Source organism: Aedes albopictus, unplaced genomic scaffold (genome assembly GCF_035046485.1).
Source record: "Aedes albopictus strain Foshan unplaced genomic scaffold, AalbF5 HiC_scaffold_230, whole genome shotgun sequence".
Taxonomy (NCBI): domain Eukaryota; kingdom Metazoa; phylum Arthropoda; class Insecta; order Diptera; family Culicidae; genus Aedes; species Aedes albopictus.
In genome coordinates, this window is record NW_026917014.1 from 35,539 (window position 1) to 50,000 (window position 14,462).

General features: G+C 46.8%; 1 protein-coding gene across 2 annotated transcripts; it reads right to left on the bottom strand.

The window, feature by feature from the left end:
- Nucleotides 1–4,856: 4,856 nt before the first annotated feature.
- LOC109400893 (RING finger protein 207) lies at nucleotides 4,857–6,127 on the bottom strand. Of its 2 annotated transcripts, XM_062843455.1 has the most exons (3): nucleotides 5,901–6,127; nucleotides 5,691–5,822; nucleotides 4,857–5,621 (listed from the first exon to the last, which is right to left on the bottom strand). In XM_062843455.1, the coding sequence occupies exons 2-3, from the start codon at nucleotides 5,797–5,799 to the stop codon at nucleotides 4,927–4,929; spliced, it is 804 nt and encodes a 267-aa protein (XP_062699439.1). In that variant the 5' UTR covers nucleotides 5,800–5,822; nucleotides 5,901–6,127; the 3' UTR covers nucleotides 4,857–4,926. The 2 variants fall into 2 exon arrangements, with proteins under 2 accessions (XP_062699439.1, XP_019528921.3); XM_019673376.3 differs by having other exon boundaries at nucleotides 5,691–6,127.
- Between the last annotated feature and the right edge of the window lie 8,335 nt (nucleotides 6,128–14,462).

Consider the following 14,462-nt stretch of genomic DNA (forward strand, 5'->3'; position numbering starts at 1 on the left):
ACGGCACAAAGCATTCATCTGCATCGCTCCAGTTCCTTGACACATGCCTTCACAACTTTCTAGACAGGCTTCTGGAGTTTTGGAATGGACATGGTGATTTGCTGAGCTCCTCTTATTTGCAAGAACTAATAATCTCGATTTAGGGTTTTTGTGGCATTTATAATGCCGGCCACAGACGATTGAACGAGAAAAACTACGCGAACATTTTTGAAGCAAGCACTAGTTCGGGGGATTTTTTTCTTGTTTACAAATGATTCACAACAAACACTGTGGAATTTGAAAAAATAAAAAAAATGCGTTTATTCGAAAAATGCACTTTGATTCGGTTTGAAAACACAAAATACACATCAATACAAGGTAATTCAAAAAGTGCAAATTATTACACTATTATCCAAAATACATAAAAATGCACAAAAAATGCACACATTCGCATTTCAATACATCAGCCTGCATCGAAAATACATAAGTGAATCGCCCCTCGAACCGTCCATAACTAGCGCGGTTGGGCCACCACCGCCAGCACCACGCTAATAATGAACACAAAAAGCGAGTTTTTTTCAACGTGTTGTACAAAACACAACAGCGCGATCGCTCGAGAGTTAATGGATTTATTCTGGAAGAGGTTCCTTTGGGAGGGAATTTAGGATTTTAGTCAGTCTGTTGGCAATTAGGGAATAGAACTTTTGGTCTGGGATCATGAATTCGATCTAGGGATTTTTACTGGAACTCCTGAAGGATTCCCAAAAGAATTTTCCACATGTCTAGAAGGTTACCCAAGGAACTCTTGGAAGAGTTCTCGATTACAAAACTCCCGCAGTAGTTTGATTTTCAGGATTTCTGGAGTATTTTCAGAAATAGCTATCGTAAAGTTTTTGTAAGAAATTTTGGGAGATCATCCAGAAGGAATTCCTGGTCGATTTGCAGAGGAAGCTTCTGAAGGATGCCCAAAAGCAACTCCTGGAGCAACTCCAAAAGCAACTTTCATAAGCAATTCCTGGAGGTTTCTTTGAACAAACTCCTGGAGGGTGCCCAAGAAGAACTCTTGAAGGAAACACAGTAAGAAACACTGGAGAAATTCCAAAAGCAAATTTAAAATAAAGATAAAATTCAGCAAAATCTCTTGTAAGTTTTCAAAATCAAAGTTTCAGAAGGCACTCCTGCAGAAATCGTGCCACCTAAGGATGGATCATTATAACTTTGTAAATACAAATCGTATTGGTTTGTATTCGTCCGCTACTTTTTAATACACTAGTTAGCTATGCTAAAAATCCATAAAAAGTTCATTGAATACAAAATATGATGTTAAACAAGCAGTTTTAAAAAGTGATCCATTTTGCGCCGTAAAAAAAAGTGCGGGGCAAGATGGGTCACCTTTTAAGTAATTCACATTTTCTCAACGAAAAACGTCAAAATATAAGATTTGTTCCGCATTCATAGCCATACTGAGTAAACAAGAACTACTAGTAAACATTTTATAAATTTGTTTGGAATATAAAAAACTTTACGATTTGAGTGGTTCTAAGGCGACTTGAAAATCGATGTTTTCACTAAATAAATATCTGATTTTCCGTTACAATGGTTTTTTACGGCTGGCTCGTAGGGCCTGACACCAACCCTCTACTTTCCGGAGGATCACAGAGCACAGTTGAGCTTAGAGTCCGTCCCTGGCACTCGGACGCAGATCAGCCGTCCCTAACATGGGGATCAGACGCTGTTGTGAGCCGCTCCTCCTGGAGAACAAACGCTCAGGTTTGCCGAAGCAAACCCCCCCTTCCCTGTCAGCCTACGACCAAAGTTCCCACCGCGGTTGGTTACCCGATCTTCCCTAAGGTTGCTCATAGTTTCCGGCCGGTACCGCGAGGAGGTAGGGATAGGAGTTGCTGGGCAGAGGCTAGTGGATCACAATGGGATCTGAATTGCGCAGCATACCCAGCCTTTACCGTACCTGCAAGCACTTGGAGTTTTCGAGCGACGCGTGCTAAGGACGATCTTCGGTGGTGTGCAGGAGAACGGTGTGTGGCGGAGAAGAATGAACCACGAGCTCGCTGCACTTTACGGCGAACCCAGCATCCAGATGGTGGCCAAAGCCGGAAGGATACGGTGGGCAGGGCATGTTACAAGAATGCCGGACAACAACCCTGCAAAACTGGTGTTTGCAACTGATCCGGTTGGCACAAGAAGGTGTGGAGAACAGAGAGCACGATGGGCGGACCAGGTAGAGCGTGACCTGGCGAGCATTGGGCGCGACCGAGGATGGAGAGCGGCAGCCACAAACCGAGTATTGTGGCGTACTATTGTTGATTATGTCTTGTCTTAAATGTGATGTTGAACAAATAAATGTATGTATTATTATTTGATGTTATAATTTTGAGCGTTCATTCCGCTTGATTGAAGTCATTTATGAGATAGACTTGAAATAAAAAATAAATAACTTTTGAATGCTCCAAAAATACGTTCAAAATTGAAAGTGTCCCATCTTGCCCCGCGGCCGTTTATATGGAGATTATATGAAATGTATCGCATATGAAAAATGGCTAAAAACCATTTCATTTTTTATTTCCAATGAGAGTGAATAATTTTTCAATCAATTCCCCAAACTTGTGTATATTCATGCTGGTCATCTCACGAAATGGCCCGAAAATGGCACTGACCTAGGCACTGACCTATCTTGCCCCTCGACCCATCTTGCCCCGCCCCATCCTACATATCAATCAAATACGTTTTTAAAAAAAGCTTCGTAAATATATTGCATCGTAAAAACTGCGTTGTTTCAAAAAACGTTGACAAACAACCGCATTATATTATAAAATAACGCGTAAAAAGTAGATGTGAAAAAAGACTGGTGGTTTAGGGGCTAACGACTTGAAATCCCGCTTCACAGTACATCAGATTTTCACACGCACAAATGTCAAGAAGCGAGTTTCAAACAACAGTGCATTTTATTATTCTGTTTTTGCTCACTTGTAATAAGCTTAAAATAAGAAGCTCAGGAGCGCTGGTTTTGTATACGAAGAGATTTGTGCGCTCGAAATCGTGAGTAGGTCCCAAAGTCGACCATTGTGGCGGCCATTTTGGGATTCTAACAAGTCTGTCCTTAGAGGTTTAAGGGGTTTCCGCCTTATTACAGGCAGGCATGGAAAGCGTCAGCGTCAACACGGCTCATCACGCGATTTTTACAGAAGTGCCTCTCTCAATGTCATCGTTTGGTCATGACGGGGCGTGACATGGTTGTAAACAGGGCAACTAGGAGCACATTGATGGATTTTGGTATTGTTTAATACCTCCAAAGCACGGATATATGTCCTCTTTATCTGTTAAATATAACGGCCAGTCCAAATTTGATTGGTTCATGTGGAAATTTTAATTTTTATCATTTTTATTGAAATTTTTCGATGAGCCAAAGAAAACACGCCTTTTATTTGTGTGACGTTTCGGCCTACTCTTTTTTTAGCCATCCTCAGACGTCCGACAATTCAGATCACCGCAGCAACTTTTACCTCCTATTCTGCTGGGCGACCACGTACCACTATCTGTGATCGCCCAGCAGAATAGGAGGTGAAAGTTGCTGTGGTGATCTGAATTGTCTGAGGATGGCTGAAAGAAAAAAGTAGGCCGAAACGTCACACAAATAAAAGGTGTGTTTTCTGTGGCTCACCGAAAAATATCAATAAAAATGATAAATATCAGTTAACAGTGATTAACACAACCAATGAACATTTTAATTTCAAAACAATATGAAAGTTTCCGTCATGACGCTTGATCATTGCAAAATGACATGATGAAGTGCGCGAATGCTCGTTTTTCTTGTGACGACGAAAGAGCCTACTTGTTCACCGTCATGGGAAGCTCACCAATAACAGCGCTGGTTGCAGGGGAAGGATGTTTGAAGGGGTGTTACTAAGAAAAGAAGTTACATTAGGGCATTCGGGGGGCTTAGGAGGGTATCAGGTGCGTTAGGAAACGTCCATAAATTACGTCACCTTTAACCGTTCTGTGTCCGACAAATTTTTTGCTTTTTTCTACACCGTGCATTTTAAATGGGCGCTGGGTACCCGGGTACCGTGTCGGCCACATAAGGGTTAAGGGGGAGAGGAGGTTTTAACAAAGTGTGACGACCCATACAAACATTTCAGAGGTCTCATAAAAACAGTGTGACATAGGGGGGAGGGGGCGGGGGTGTAAAAATATGTGTATGCGACACATTCTCTGTGCGGCATGGATGTTTACTAAAAATGAGTACTTTTATTATTGACGATCTTGCGCCAAATACGACGCACAGGCAAACAAAATTTTCCCACCACAAAATATGCACACCGGTTTCAGCATACATTGGTTGATGTCGCTGCTACAATTTTCCAGTAACGGAGCGTTATTTTGGGGTGGTTATTATTATTATTATTATTACTATTTATTAACGACACTTTACCATTATTGTGGCATTCGTGTCATTTTTGGGGTGGTGTTTCGACTAATCGGTTTGTTTATGCACTGTTTCCTTTGTTGTTGGATGTGTGAACATTGTGCTGTCAAAGATCGAACATTTGCACGATCGTCGCGAAATCCTTGCAAAGCTCAATAGAGAGATGACACTTCAACTCTCTCCCCGTAATTTTTGGACAACCCCTAAGCTATCATAAAAACGTTTGTGGAAATATGAAGTTTTAAAAATGTTTTAATAATGTTTGAAAACCGAGTAAAATTTATGTGAATAGCTTTAATCGAAAATCGAAAAAAAATCGCAATAATTATTATTTAATATGAATTGCAGTGCAATAATGACAAACACCGACCAAAATTGAGGTAAACAATTCGACATCTATCGAATGCGTCAGAATGCAATCAGCTGATATTTTTAGGTTAGAATCATCAAGCGCCTGGCGCGTATGCAATCGACGAAACATTCGCCAAAAACAAAGATAAAGCAGATCACTTTTTTTTCATCGCACTCACCTTTCTTCCTTGTTCGTTCTTGGCGTACGCCTCCTCCAGGTCCTTGATCAGCTGTTGCAGCCGCGGCTGGGCTTCCCGGTTGATATCCACCAGATCGGCACAATAGTGCGACGAGTGGTTCTCGTTCCGACAGGTGATACAGACCCGCACCTCGCAGTTGGTGCAGAACAGATTCGTCGTCAGCTTGTGCTCATCGCAAATGCTGATATCCTGCTGCATCCACTTTTTGGCCGTCAACGAGCAGAGCTTGTGCTTCGAGAGGATCTTCCCGAACCGGTGGATCTTCTCGAAACAATCCCGGCACAGGGCGATGTCACACTCCTGGCAATAGTGGCGCGTGCGGACCATGTTACACTCGTAACATTCTTTGTCCTCTTCTTCCTCGGCAACGACCGGCACTACCTCTCCCGGGGCCGAAGGGTTAGCCGCGCACACCGGTGGCGCCAAACGGGAAATCTCATGTTGTCGTTGATACATCAACCCCAGCATTTGGTAGCTGTACTGCAGTTGCTCGTGTACGCGGCGCTTCTTGTCCAAAATGGTACGGATGTTGCAGATGCGGCAAACGGCCGCCTGGCTCGGACCGTGCACCATGTCTATGATGCACCTTTCGCACATCAGATGGTCGCACTTCAGGATGAAAGCCCGGCGCGATAGGTTGTTCTTGTTAACTGCAAGCAACAGGAAACAAGATTTTATTCCAACAAAGCGCAATTTCTTAAGGATTTAAATTTTCTTACAATAGCCACTGGAGCTGAACACCTGGTGGCACTTGGGGCATTTCGGGGCCGAACGCCAGGTCAGGCTAACGTTCGAACGCACCAGATTGTCCACGTTGTCGAAGGACATTGTTTTGTTTATTTTCACTCTCACTGGGGAACGAACCGCGAAAACAAAAAGCGAATCACTTCGCGTCTAACAACACTCACGGCGACGGCGGCGTCACTAACCTCCAAATAAAAAACTTATGCGGAACGAACAAACACCGGCGGAAACGGCACGGAATCCGGATACGGTCACACGCGTCGGGTTGGTAAAATTCAGAAGAAAAGATTCGGCACAAACGCACGGAACTTTTTGTTTTGAGGGAACGAAATTCGAGCGAATCGAGCGAGCGAGCTGCGCTGCGGCTAAACAACAACACGAAACGATGAAAGGTTACCGGCAAACTGATCGAAGGAAAGGAGGAAATCCGTCAGGTGCCGGGCGGGAGGGGAAAGAACGAAAACATCGATGAACGCGCGTGTGTGGTTGCAGTGCTGCCAAGTTGGTTGGATTTATTTCGAAGACGTGGAAAATCAAGAATGAATGAAAATCTCGCCGTTTTCTTTTTTTTTTTCTTTACACCAACAAATCAGATTTGATTATAATTTTTAAAATATATTTAATTTAATGCAAATATTATTATTAATAATATTATTTTTATCGGTCATGCTTCACAAAAAACGTTTGAATTCGAGTTTCGCTTAAGGATCACATTTTTTCTTCAATTCGGCATCACTTCTTCCGTCATTGCGCAATTTCGTCGATTAATTTCGATTTTTTTTTTCAAAGCATGCTTGTTCACATCTCATTTTGAAAGAGCTGGCATGAGAGAAGATGTGAGTCACTTGAATCAAATGCGCGCCAAAAATTTAATGATGAAAATTTCAAATTCAAATTTTTAAAATTTAATAACAGACGCAAAATTCTGAACAAATATAGTTGATAGTTAGTATTGCAATATACTATACATCATCTATGCTAGTTCCACATTGGTGACATAGGACTGCAAAACGGTGAGTCGATAAGGAGAGCGTCCAGCACAGCTCTGGTCCTCACAAGTTCCTGCCTCATGCTTCCACGGGTCAAGCGATGACAAAGACCGCCAGCTAAGAGTTGTGTGCTTAGCTGGTAGTGCAGCCTGGGCACTGTTGTCCTTCTGACTTCAGCTAGGTTGAGGAGGTACGATCCGAGTGTCTGTTCACCAAGGAGGTGCGGCTTAAACAGCGTCTGTTCTGGCATCTATAGCGGTTGAGTTAGAAACGCTGCACAACGCCCAGCTAGATCCTAGGTGGTAGCCCCATCAGCGTGCACAGAAAAAAATAATGTAATCCGCATCGATGTATTTAAGCCGATGTACGAAAAAATCGATGTAACAGTGATTTTCAGATGCAAAATCACGCTTTTTTGATGCTATATTACATCTGCCATGAAATTACACCGATACTGAATAACAATTTACCATTGCACCAAATCTGTGTAATATTCCCATCCTTACAACGTGAATATTACACAGAAACAGCTGCAACCAAGTGGTTACGAATTTGGGTTGACAAAATTACACAAACTCTATGCCATATCGCATCTCCTCACGTTTAATAATACATCTAGCAGCACTGCACCACTCCGCCGACTTTGTTGTGGTCGATCAAGCAACCGGCCATGTTTGATTTTTGCTGATGCAGTCTTCAGTTGCAAGTTTTCCGGGATTTTTCAACAGTTTCGGGTTTTGGTAAGTTATAATTATTAGTGTTTTGTAATAAATAATAAGTTCACTATATATTTCGTATATTTTCAGCATTTAGTAAGCGGAAGACATCGGGGTGGCCGTCCAAGTAAGATGGAAATGGACTTGGCTGGGGCGCAATTTACAAGCAAGCGGCAATTCATTTCTGCATAATCCTGCGTGATTTGCCTCAGATCTGCGTATTGAGAATTGAGCGACGGTCCACCCTCTAAACGTTTACCGACGGCGCGCCTCTTTAGTGCGTGCCTCTTTAGTGCGCATCTTGCGTGCACCTCTTTTATAGCCTCCTTAATAATGTTTACCTTTGAGATCAATCAATAAAAGTTGTTAACCGTGACCGCGCGTGTTTGGATTCTTGTCCGGTATTTTATCCGAAGTTCTGTCCGCTATCTTTCGCCAACCACGTTGTTCCGTTGCGTCGGAGTGTCCTCCCAGACCCACAGGTTTTGGTCCCAGTGGAGGTTGCGCGGAAGTAGTGATTTCGGTACGGTTAAAACGCGAAAAAGTGTTCGATCGGTTCGGCAAAGTTTTGCCGCGGAACGTGTCAGTGCGTGTTCGTGTGTGTACACAGGAGGATGGAGGCGATCAACAAATTCACCAAGCTGAACAACCAGAACTGGGCTTCTTGGAAGTTCAGAATGGAGATGATGTTGACCCGCGAGGAATTATGGTACGTCGTCGGAACGCCGAAGCCCGAACCCATGCAAGCCGCCGCCGCGGCACAGTGGGACAAGGACGACAGGAAGGCCCGCGCTACCATGGGGCTGTGCATTGATGAAAATCAGTACAGCCTCGTGAAGACTGCTGCTACTGCCATGGACTTCTGGGAGCAGCTGAGAACGTACCATGAGAAGGTCACCGTGACGTCAAGAGTTTCCCTCCTGAAGAAACTTTGCAACGTAAACCTGCTCGAAGGCGGCGACTTGGAAAGCCACTTATTCGACGTGGAAGAGCTATTCGAGAGGTTGCAGAATGCCGGTCAAGCCCTGGAGGAATCCCTGAAGGTAGCTATGATCCTGCGAAGTTTGCCGGATTCATACAGCAGCCTGGTGACCGCGTTAGAGAGTCGCCCCGACGCGGATCTGACGCTGCAGCTCGTAAAATCAAAGCTACTGGATGAATACGAGCGGCGTAAGGATCGTTCCAGTGGATCATCGAGTGACAAGGCCATGAAAGCGGGGGTGAAAACGAGTTCTACTGCTGTTTCGGAGAAGACGTGCTTTTTCTGCAAAAAGAAAGGGCACTTGCGTCGGAACTGCCGACTGTTCCAGGCGCGGCAGAAACAAGACAGCGGTGAAGGCCAGAAGAGCGAAACCCCGAAGGCGAAGCAGGTGAGCAGCGCGGTGCTATTTATGGTCGGATCGAACCACCGCAGCAAGTGGATTATTGACAGCGGCGCTAGCAGTCATATGACCAGCGACAGGCAGTTTTTTGCAACGTTGGACGAGTCAAGCGCTCCTGATGTGTTCCTGGCAGACGGGACTGCTGTGAAGTCGGCCGGTTGCGGCGAAGGTAAGGTGTACGGTGTCGATGGATGTGGAGGCACGGTGGAGATCACGCTCACGAATGTCCTCTACGTGCCGTCACTGAACTGTGGATTGCTTTCTGTGACGAAGTTGGCCTCCAAAGGATTAACGGTGGTTTGCAAGGACAACTGCTGCAACATCTGCGATGGTGACGGTAAGGACGTCGCCAAGGGAGTCCGTTCGGGAAGTTTGTACCAGCTGAAGATCGTCGAGACGGTTATGCACGCTGAAGCTACAGGTAAGCACCACAATGATTTTTGCCAACATCGGTGGCACCGCCGATTCGGTCATAGGGACCCTTCCGTTGTGGATAAAATTTCCAAGGATAAGCTGGCCGTTGGGTTTGAGGTTAAGGACTGTGGTATTCGACTGACGTGCGAAGCGTGCCTGGAAGGCAAGCTGTCGCGCACACCGATCCCGAAGAAAGCGGAGCGGAAATCAACACAGATCCTGGATTTGGTCCATACAGACCTGTGTGGGCCAATGGAAATGCCAACACCGAGTGGGAACAGATATCTCATGACGCTTATTGACGACTACAGTCGATATTGCGTTGTGTACTTGCTGTCGAAGAAATCTGAGGCCGCAGACAAGATTGTGGAGTATGTGCGTTACGTGGAGAATCGGTTCGGCAGGAAGCCACGCGTCATTCGATCCGACGGTGGCGGGGAGTATGCGAATGACAAGCTGCGGAGTTTCTTTGCGAAGGAGGGGATTCGCACGCAGTTTACCACCGCGTATACGCCCCAACAGAACGGCGTAGCCGAACGGCGTAACAGATATCTTCAAGAGATGGCTCGAACGATGCTCCTGGACGCGGGGCTGGACAAAAAGTTCTGGGGAGAAGCGACGCTGACAGCTGCATACTTGCAGAATCGGCTCCCCTCGCGCTCAGTGGACGTCACCCCCTTCGAAAAGTGGTTCGCCCGGAAACCCAACTTGGATCATCTGAAGGTATATGGTTGCAAGGCGTGGGTGCACATTCCCGACGTGAAACGAAAGAAGTTCGACAGTAAGGCGCAGAAGCTCACTTTCATCGGGTACTCGGAGCAGCATAAGGCCTATCGGTTTGTGGATCTGGCTACGGAGAAGGTTACGGTGAGCCGTGATGCGAAATTCATGGAAACGGACGGCGAAGTTGCGTCTCCGGAGAAGGCGCGATGCGATCCCGTCAAGGACGAGTTCCAGTGGATTCCGGACGAAATTCCGAAGCGTAGTGCAGGACCAAATGCTGAAGCGGACGAGGAAGCGGAGCCGTTGCAGAGCGATGAAGAGGCTGAAGAAAATGAGTGTTCTGATAAGTCGGAGAGTGAACAAAGTGAGACTGAACATTATTTTGACGTGAGTGATTCTTATTTGATGGACGATCCTCTTGACATTAAAAGTGAACCGAACAATGACGTTGATGCGGATAGCGTTTCGGCGGGCAGGCAGACGACGAGACGGAATCGAGGAAAGTTGCCCGGGCGCTATTCCGACTTCGTAGTTGGAGTGGCTACGCAGTTGATGGCTGAACCAGTGAGCTACAGCGAGGCGGTGAAGTGTCCTGAAAGTGAGTCGTGGAAGCGTGCGATGGAGGACGAACTCCAGTCGCACACGCAAAACGGTACTTGGGAACTGTGTGACCTGTCTCAAGGGAAGAAATTGATCGGAAGCCGCTGGGTATACAAAGCAAAGTGCAATGAAGCGGGCGAAGTTGTAAGGTTCAAGGCACGGATTGTGGCGCAGGGATACAGGCAGCAACACGGCTTGGACTTTGAGGAAGTGTTTGCCCCTGTTACCCGATATGCCACGTTGCGGACGTTGCTGGCGCTGGCTGGGAGGAACGGGTTGCGTTTGATTCACCTGGATGTCAAAACAGCCTACCTCTATGGCGACATCGACGAGGAACTGTATATGCGTCAGCCACCAGGTTATGCAGTTCCAGGGCAGGAGGAGAAAGTGTGCCGCCTGCGTCGCAGCATCTACGGTTTGAAGCAAAGCGCGAGATGCTGGAACCGGAAGTTGACTGAAGTGTTGAGGAGCTTGGGGTTCAAGTCAAGCACAGCGGATCCCTGCTTGTTTGTTGCTGACCGGAATGGGAAGAAGACCTATTTGATCGTGTACGTCGACGACTTCCTTGTTGGCTGCGCGGATGAAGAAGAAATTTCCCGGATTTTCGATCAGATGAAGCGACACTTCGAAATCAACTGGCTGGGTGAAGTGAAGTTCTTTTTGGGAATGGAAATCGAGCGTGGTGCGGATGGTATCTACAGTCTGAGTCTAAAAGCGTATATCGACAAACTCATTGCGCGGCTGGGATTCGAACAGGCAAAGCCGGCCAAGACACCTATGGACCAGGGATACTTGAAGGACCGTTCGGAGAGCGAGCCTATGGAAGACGGCACGATGTACCGTAGCATTGTCGGTGCGTTGATGTACGTGGCGACTTGTGGACGTCCTGACATAGCTACGAGTGCTTCCATCTTGGGCCGCAAGTTTAGCAAGCCAAACGACCAAGACTGGACGGCTGCAAAACGGGTGGTCCGTTTTCTAAAAGGGACTATGGACTGGAAGCTAAGACTCGGCGACGGAAAGGGCAACGTACTGGAGGCTTTTTCGGACGCTGATTGGGCCGGTGATGCCCAAACACGGAAATCGATGACCGGTTTCGTGGTGTTCTACGCTGGAGGATTGGTATCGTGGACCAGCAGGCGCCAGAACTGTGTCAGCCTTTCAACAATGGAAGCCGAATATGTGGCACTCGGCGAGACATGCCAAGAAGTACTCTGGATGCGGCGTCTGTTGGCAGATCTCGGTGAAAATGTGGATGAAGCTACAGTTGTCTACGAGGATAATCAGGGGTGCTTGAGTTTCGTGACTTCCGAGCGTACCAGTAAGAGGAGCAAGCACATTGAAACGAAGCAGTGTTTCGTCCGGGACCTCTGCGAGCGGCGACTGGTGCAGTTGCGGTACTGTCCAACAGAAACCATGAAGGCAGACATCTTGACTAAACCGCTCGGGGCGGTTAAGCATCGTGAACTGGCAGAGTTGCTGGGACTAGGAGGAGTCTGAGGGCTTACCGTCGAGGAGGAGTATTGAGAATTGAGCGACGGTCCACCCTCTAAACGTTTACCGACGGCGCGCCTCTTTAGTGCGTGCCTCTTTAGTGCGCATCTTGCGTGCACCTCTTTTATAGCCTCCTTAATAATGTTTACCTTTGAGATCAATCAATAAAAGTTGTTAACCGTGACCGCGCGTGTTTGGATTCTTGTCCGGTATTTTATCCGAAGTTCTGTCCGCTATCTTTCGCCAACCACGTTGTTCCGTTGCGTCGGAGTGTCCTCCCAGACCCACACTGCGGACCCGCATATTCCGTGCCAACACCGACACCGGACCAAAATATATCAGGTAAGTTTCGGTTGATTTCGTAGGGATAATCTGCTCATACGACATCTGAACAGGGAAGTTCTGGAAGTATGGGGGTTAGGTATTGTCTTCTACAACCAAAGTAGAAGCAGGGAAGCATTCTTTCGATATTGATGGAAGTCAGGATTCGTGACGGCTCAATCACTTCTGTAATTAATGATCTGTGTTTTTATTTTCAGCCTGAAGCATCCACATGCATTGTCCACTAGATTCTTTTCATGCGCAGCTGGAAGTACCTGGAGATTGATGAGGAACAGGAACAGTGCTTGCCGATACCATCAGCTTCAACAGGTAAGAAATCAAAATTACTTCGATGCCCCTTTAATACAGCTTCTCATGCACGTTAATCTTTCAGATCGACCTCCCTCTGAAGAAATGCTAATTATACACCTCCGGGCGTCGGAGCCGGACCAAACTGGCATTCCGCTTTTGCATCATCCTGTTCCCCCGCAACCGTTCCCGTCAACATGTTCATCCCAGTGTGTGTTGGGTCATTAAACAGAACTGGCACGATGGCCCTCCGGCGAGACAGGAGTGTTGGCGTAGGCCCAATAAGCGTCCCGTAAAAATCCCCATTGCGAATAACATAGGAGAAAATACGACTCGATACAATCAGCAAACTCCCACGCGACCAAAAAAGCACTACGATTAGAAACTTGGAACATGGAATCGAGCATGGAATTGCAAATCACTTGGTCTCGCAGGATGTGATAGGATACTCTGCGACGATAACATTCCCGCAACTTCGGTACGGTGGCGTTGCAGGAACATTGTTGGACTGGACAGAAAGTGGAAAAGCGGGCATCGAGCGGCTACCTTCTACCAAAGCTGTGGTACCACCAATGAACTGAGAACAGGATTTATAGTGTTGGGCAAGATGCGACAACGTGTGATCGGGTGGCAGCCGATCAACGTAAGAATGCAGCATGGGCGAGAATGCTGCAACACCGTACGAGAGCGAACGAGGCACGTTACAGACAGGCGCGGAACAGGCAGAACTCAGTCTTCCGGATGAAGAAGCGCCAGCAAGAAGAACGAGATCGCGAAGCGATGGAAGAGCTGTACCGCGCAAAGGACACACGGAAATTCTACGAGAAGATGAACCACTCACGCAGAGGCTTTGTGTCACAAGCCGACATGTGCCAGACAATCACGAAAATCTTCTCACGAGCGAGCGTGAGGTGGTCGACAGATGGCGGCAGCATTACGATGAGCACCTCAATGGCGACGTTGCAAGCACCGAAGGTGGCGTGGCAACAGATCTAGGAGTACTTGCGCAGGACGAAAGATTTCCAGCCCTTAACCTCCAAGAGATTGAGGAGGAAGTTGGCCGGTTGAAAAACAAAACAAAGCCGCTGGGGCAGATCAACCAAGTAAGCTTCTACAATACGGTGGAGAAGCAGTGATGAGAGCACTACACTGGGCCATTATCATGATTTAGTTGGATTGCGGGAACTATCGAGCGATCACACAACTGAGCGCTACCTACAAGGTACTCTCTCAAATTTTATGCCACCGTCTATCACCGATTGCAAGAGAGTTCGTGGGGCAATATCGGGCTGGATTATGGGGTCACAGGCTTGCGAAATGTACATCCTTCTCGCAACAGCCCGCGCAAGGCAGAATCGACACTCTCTTATGTGTGCAGACCATCTCTCGTTGCCGTGTGCAACACCATCAGTGAGAAATGTATCGCCAACACACGCACACGCATGAGCGAAAGATGGTTAGAAATTGGCTCTGACGGCAGCAAAAATGCACTCACTCCAATGGGAAATCCCAATTGTATCTGTCATCGTGTGCGTGAAGAAGTATAAACAAACGTATTTTGTCTCGTTTTTTCTCACGTTTGCCATACGACTCTGTTGGAAATAAAAACACAGGCGAGGCTTTGTTCTCCAAACCCAGGCACTGACTGATATCGCTACCAGCTCAGTGCCTCTCCTTTATTCAATCTAGGTATAACATATTTACAATTTATTTCCATTTACCTACCAGTTGATACCTAGCTCTCCACTGAGCTGTGTGATGCACCTCCAAGGATGTACCTACCATTCAACACTCCTCCT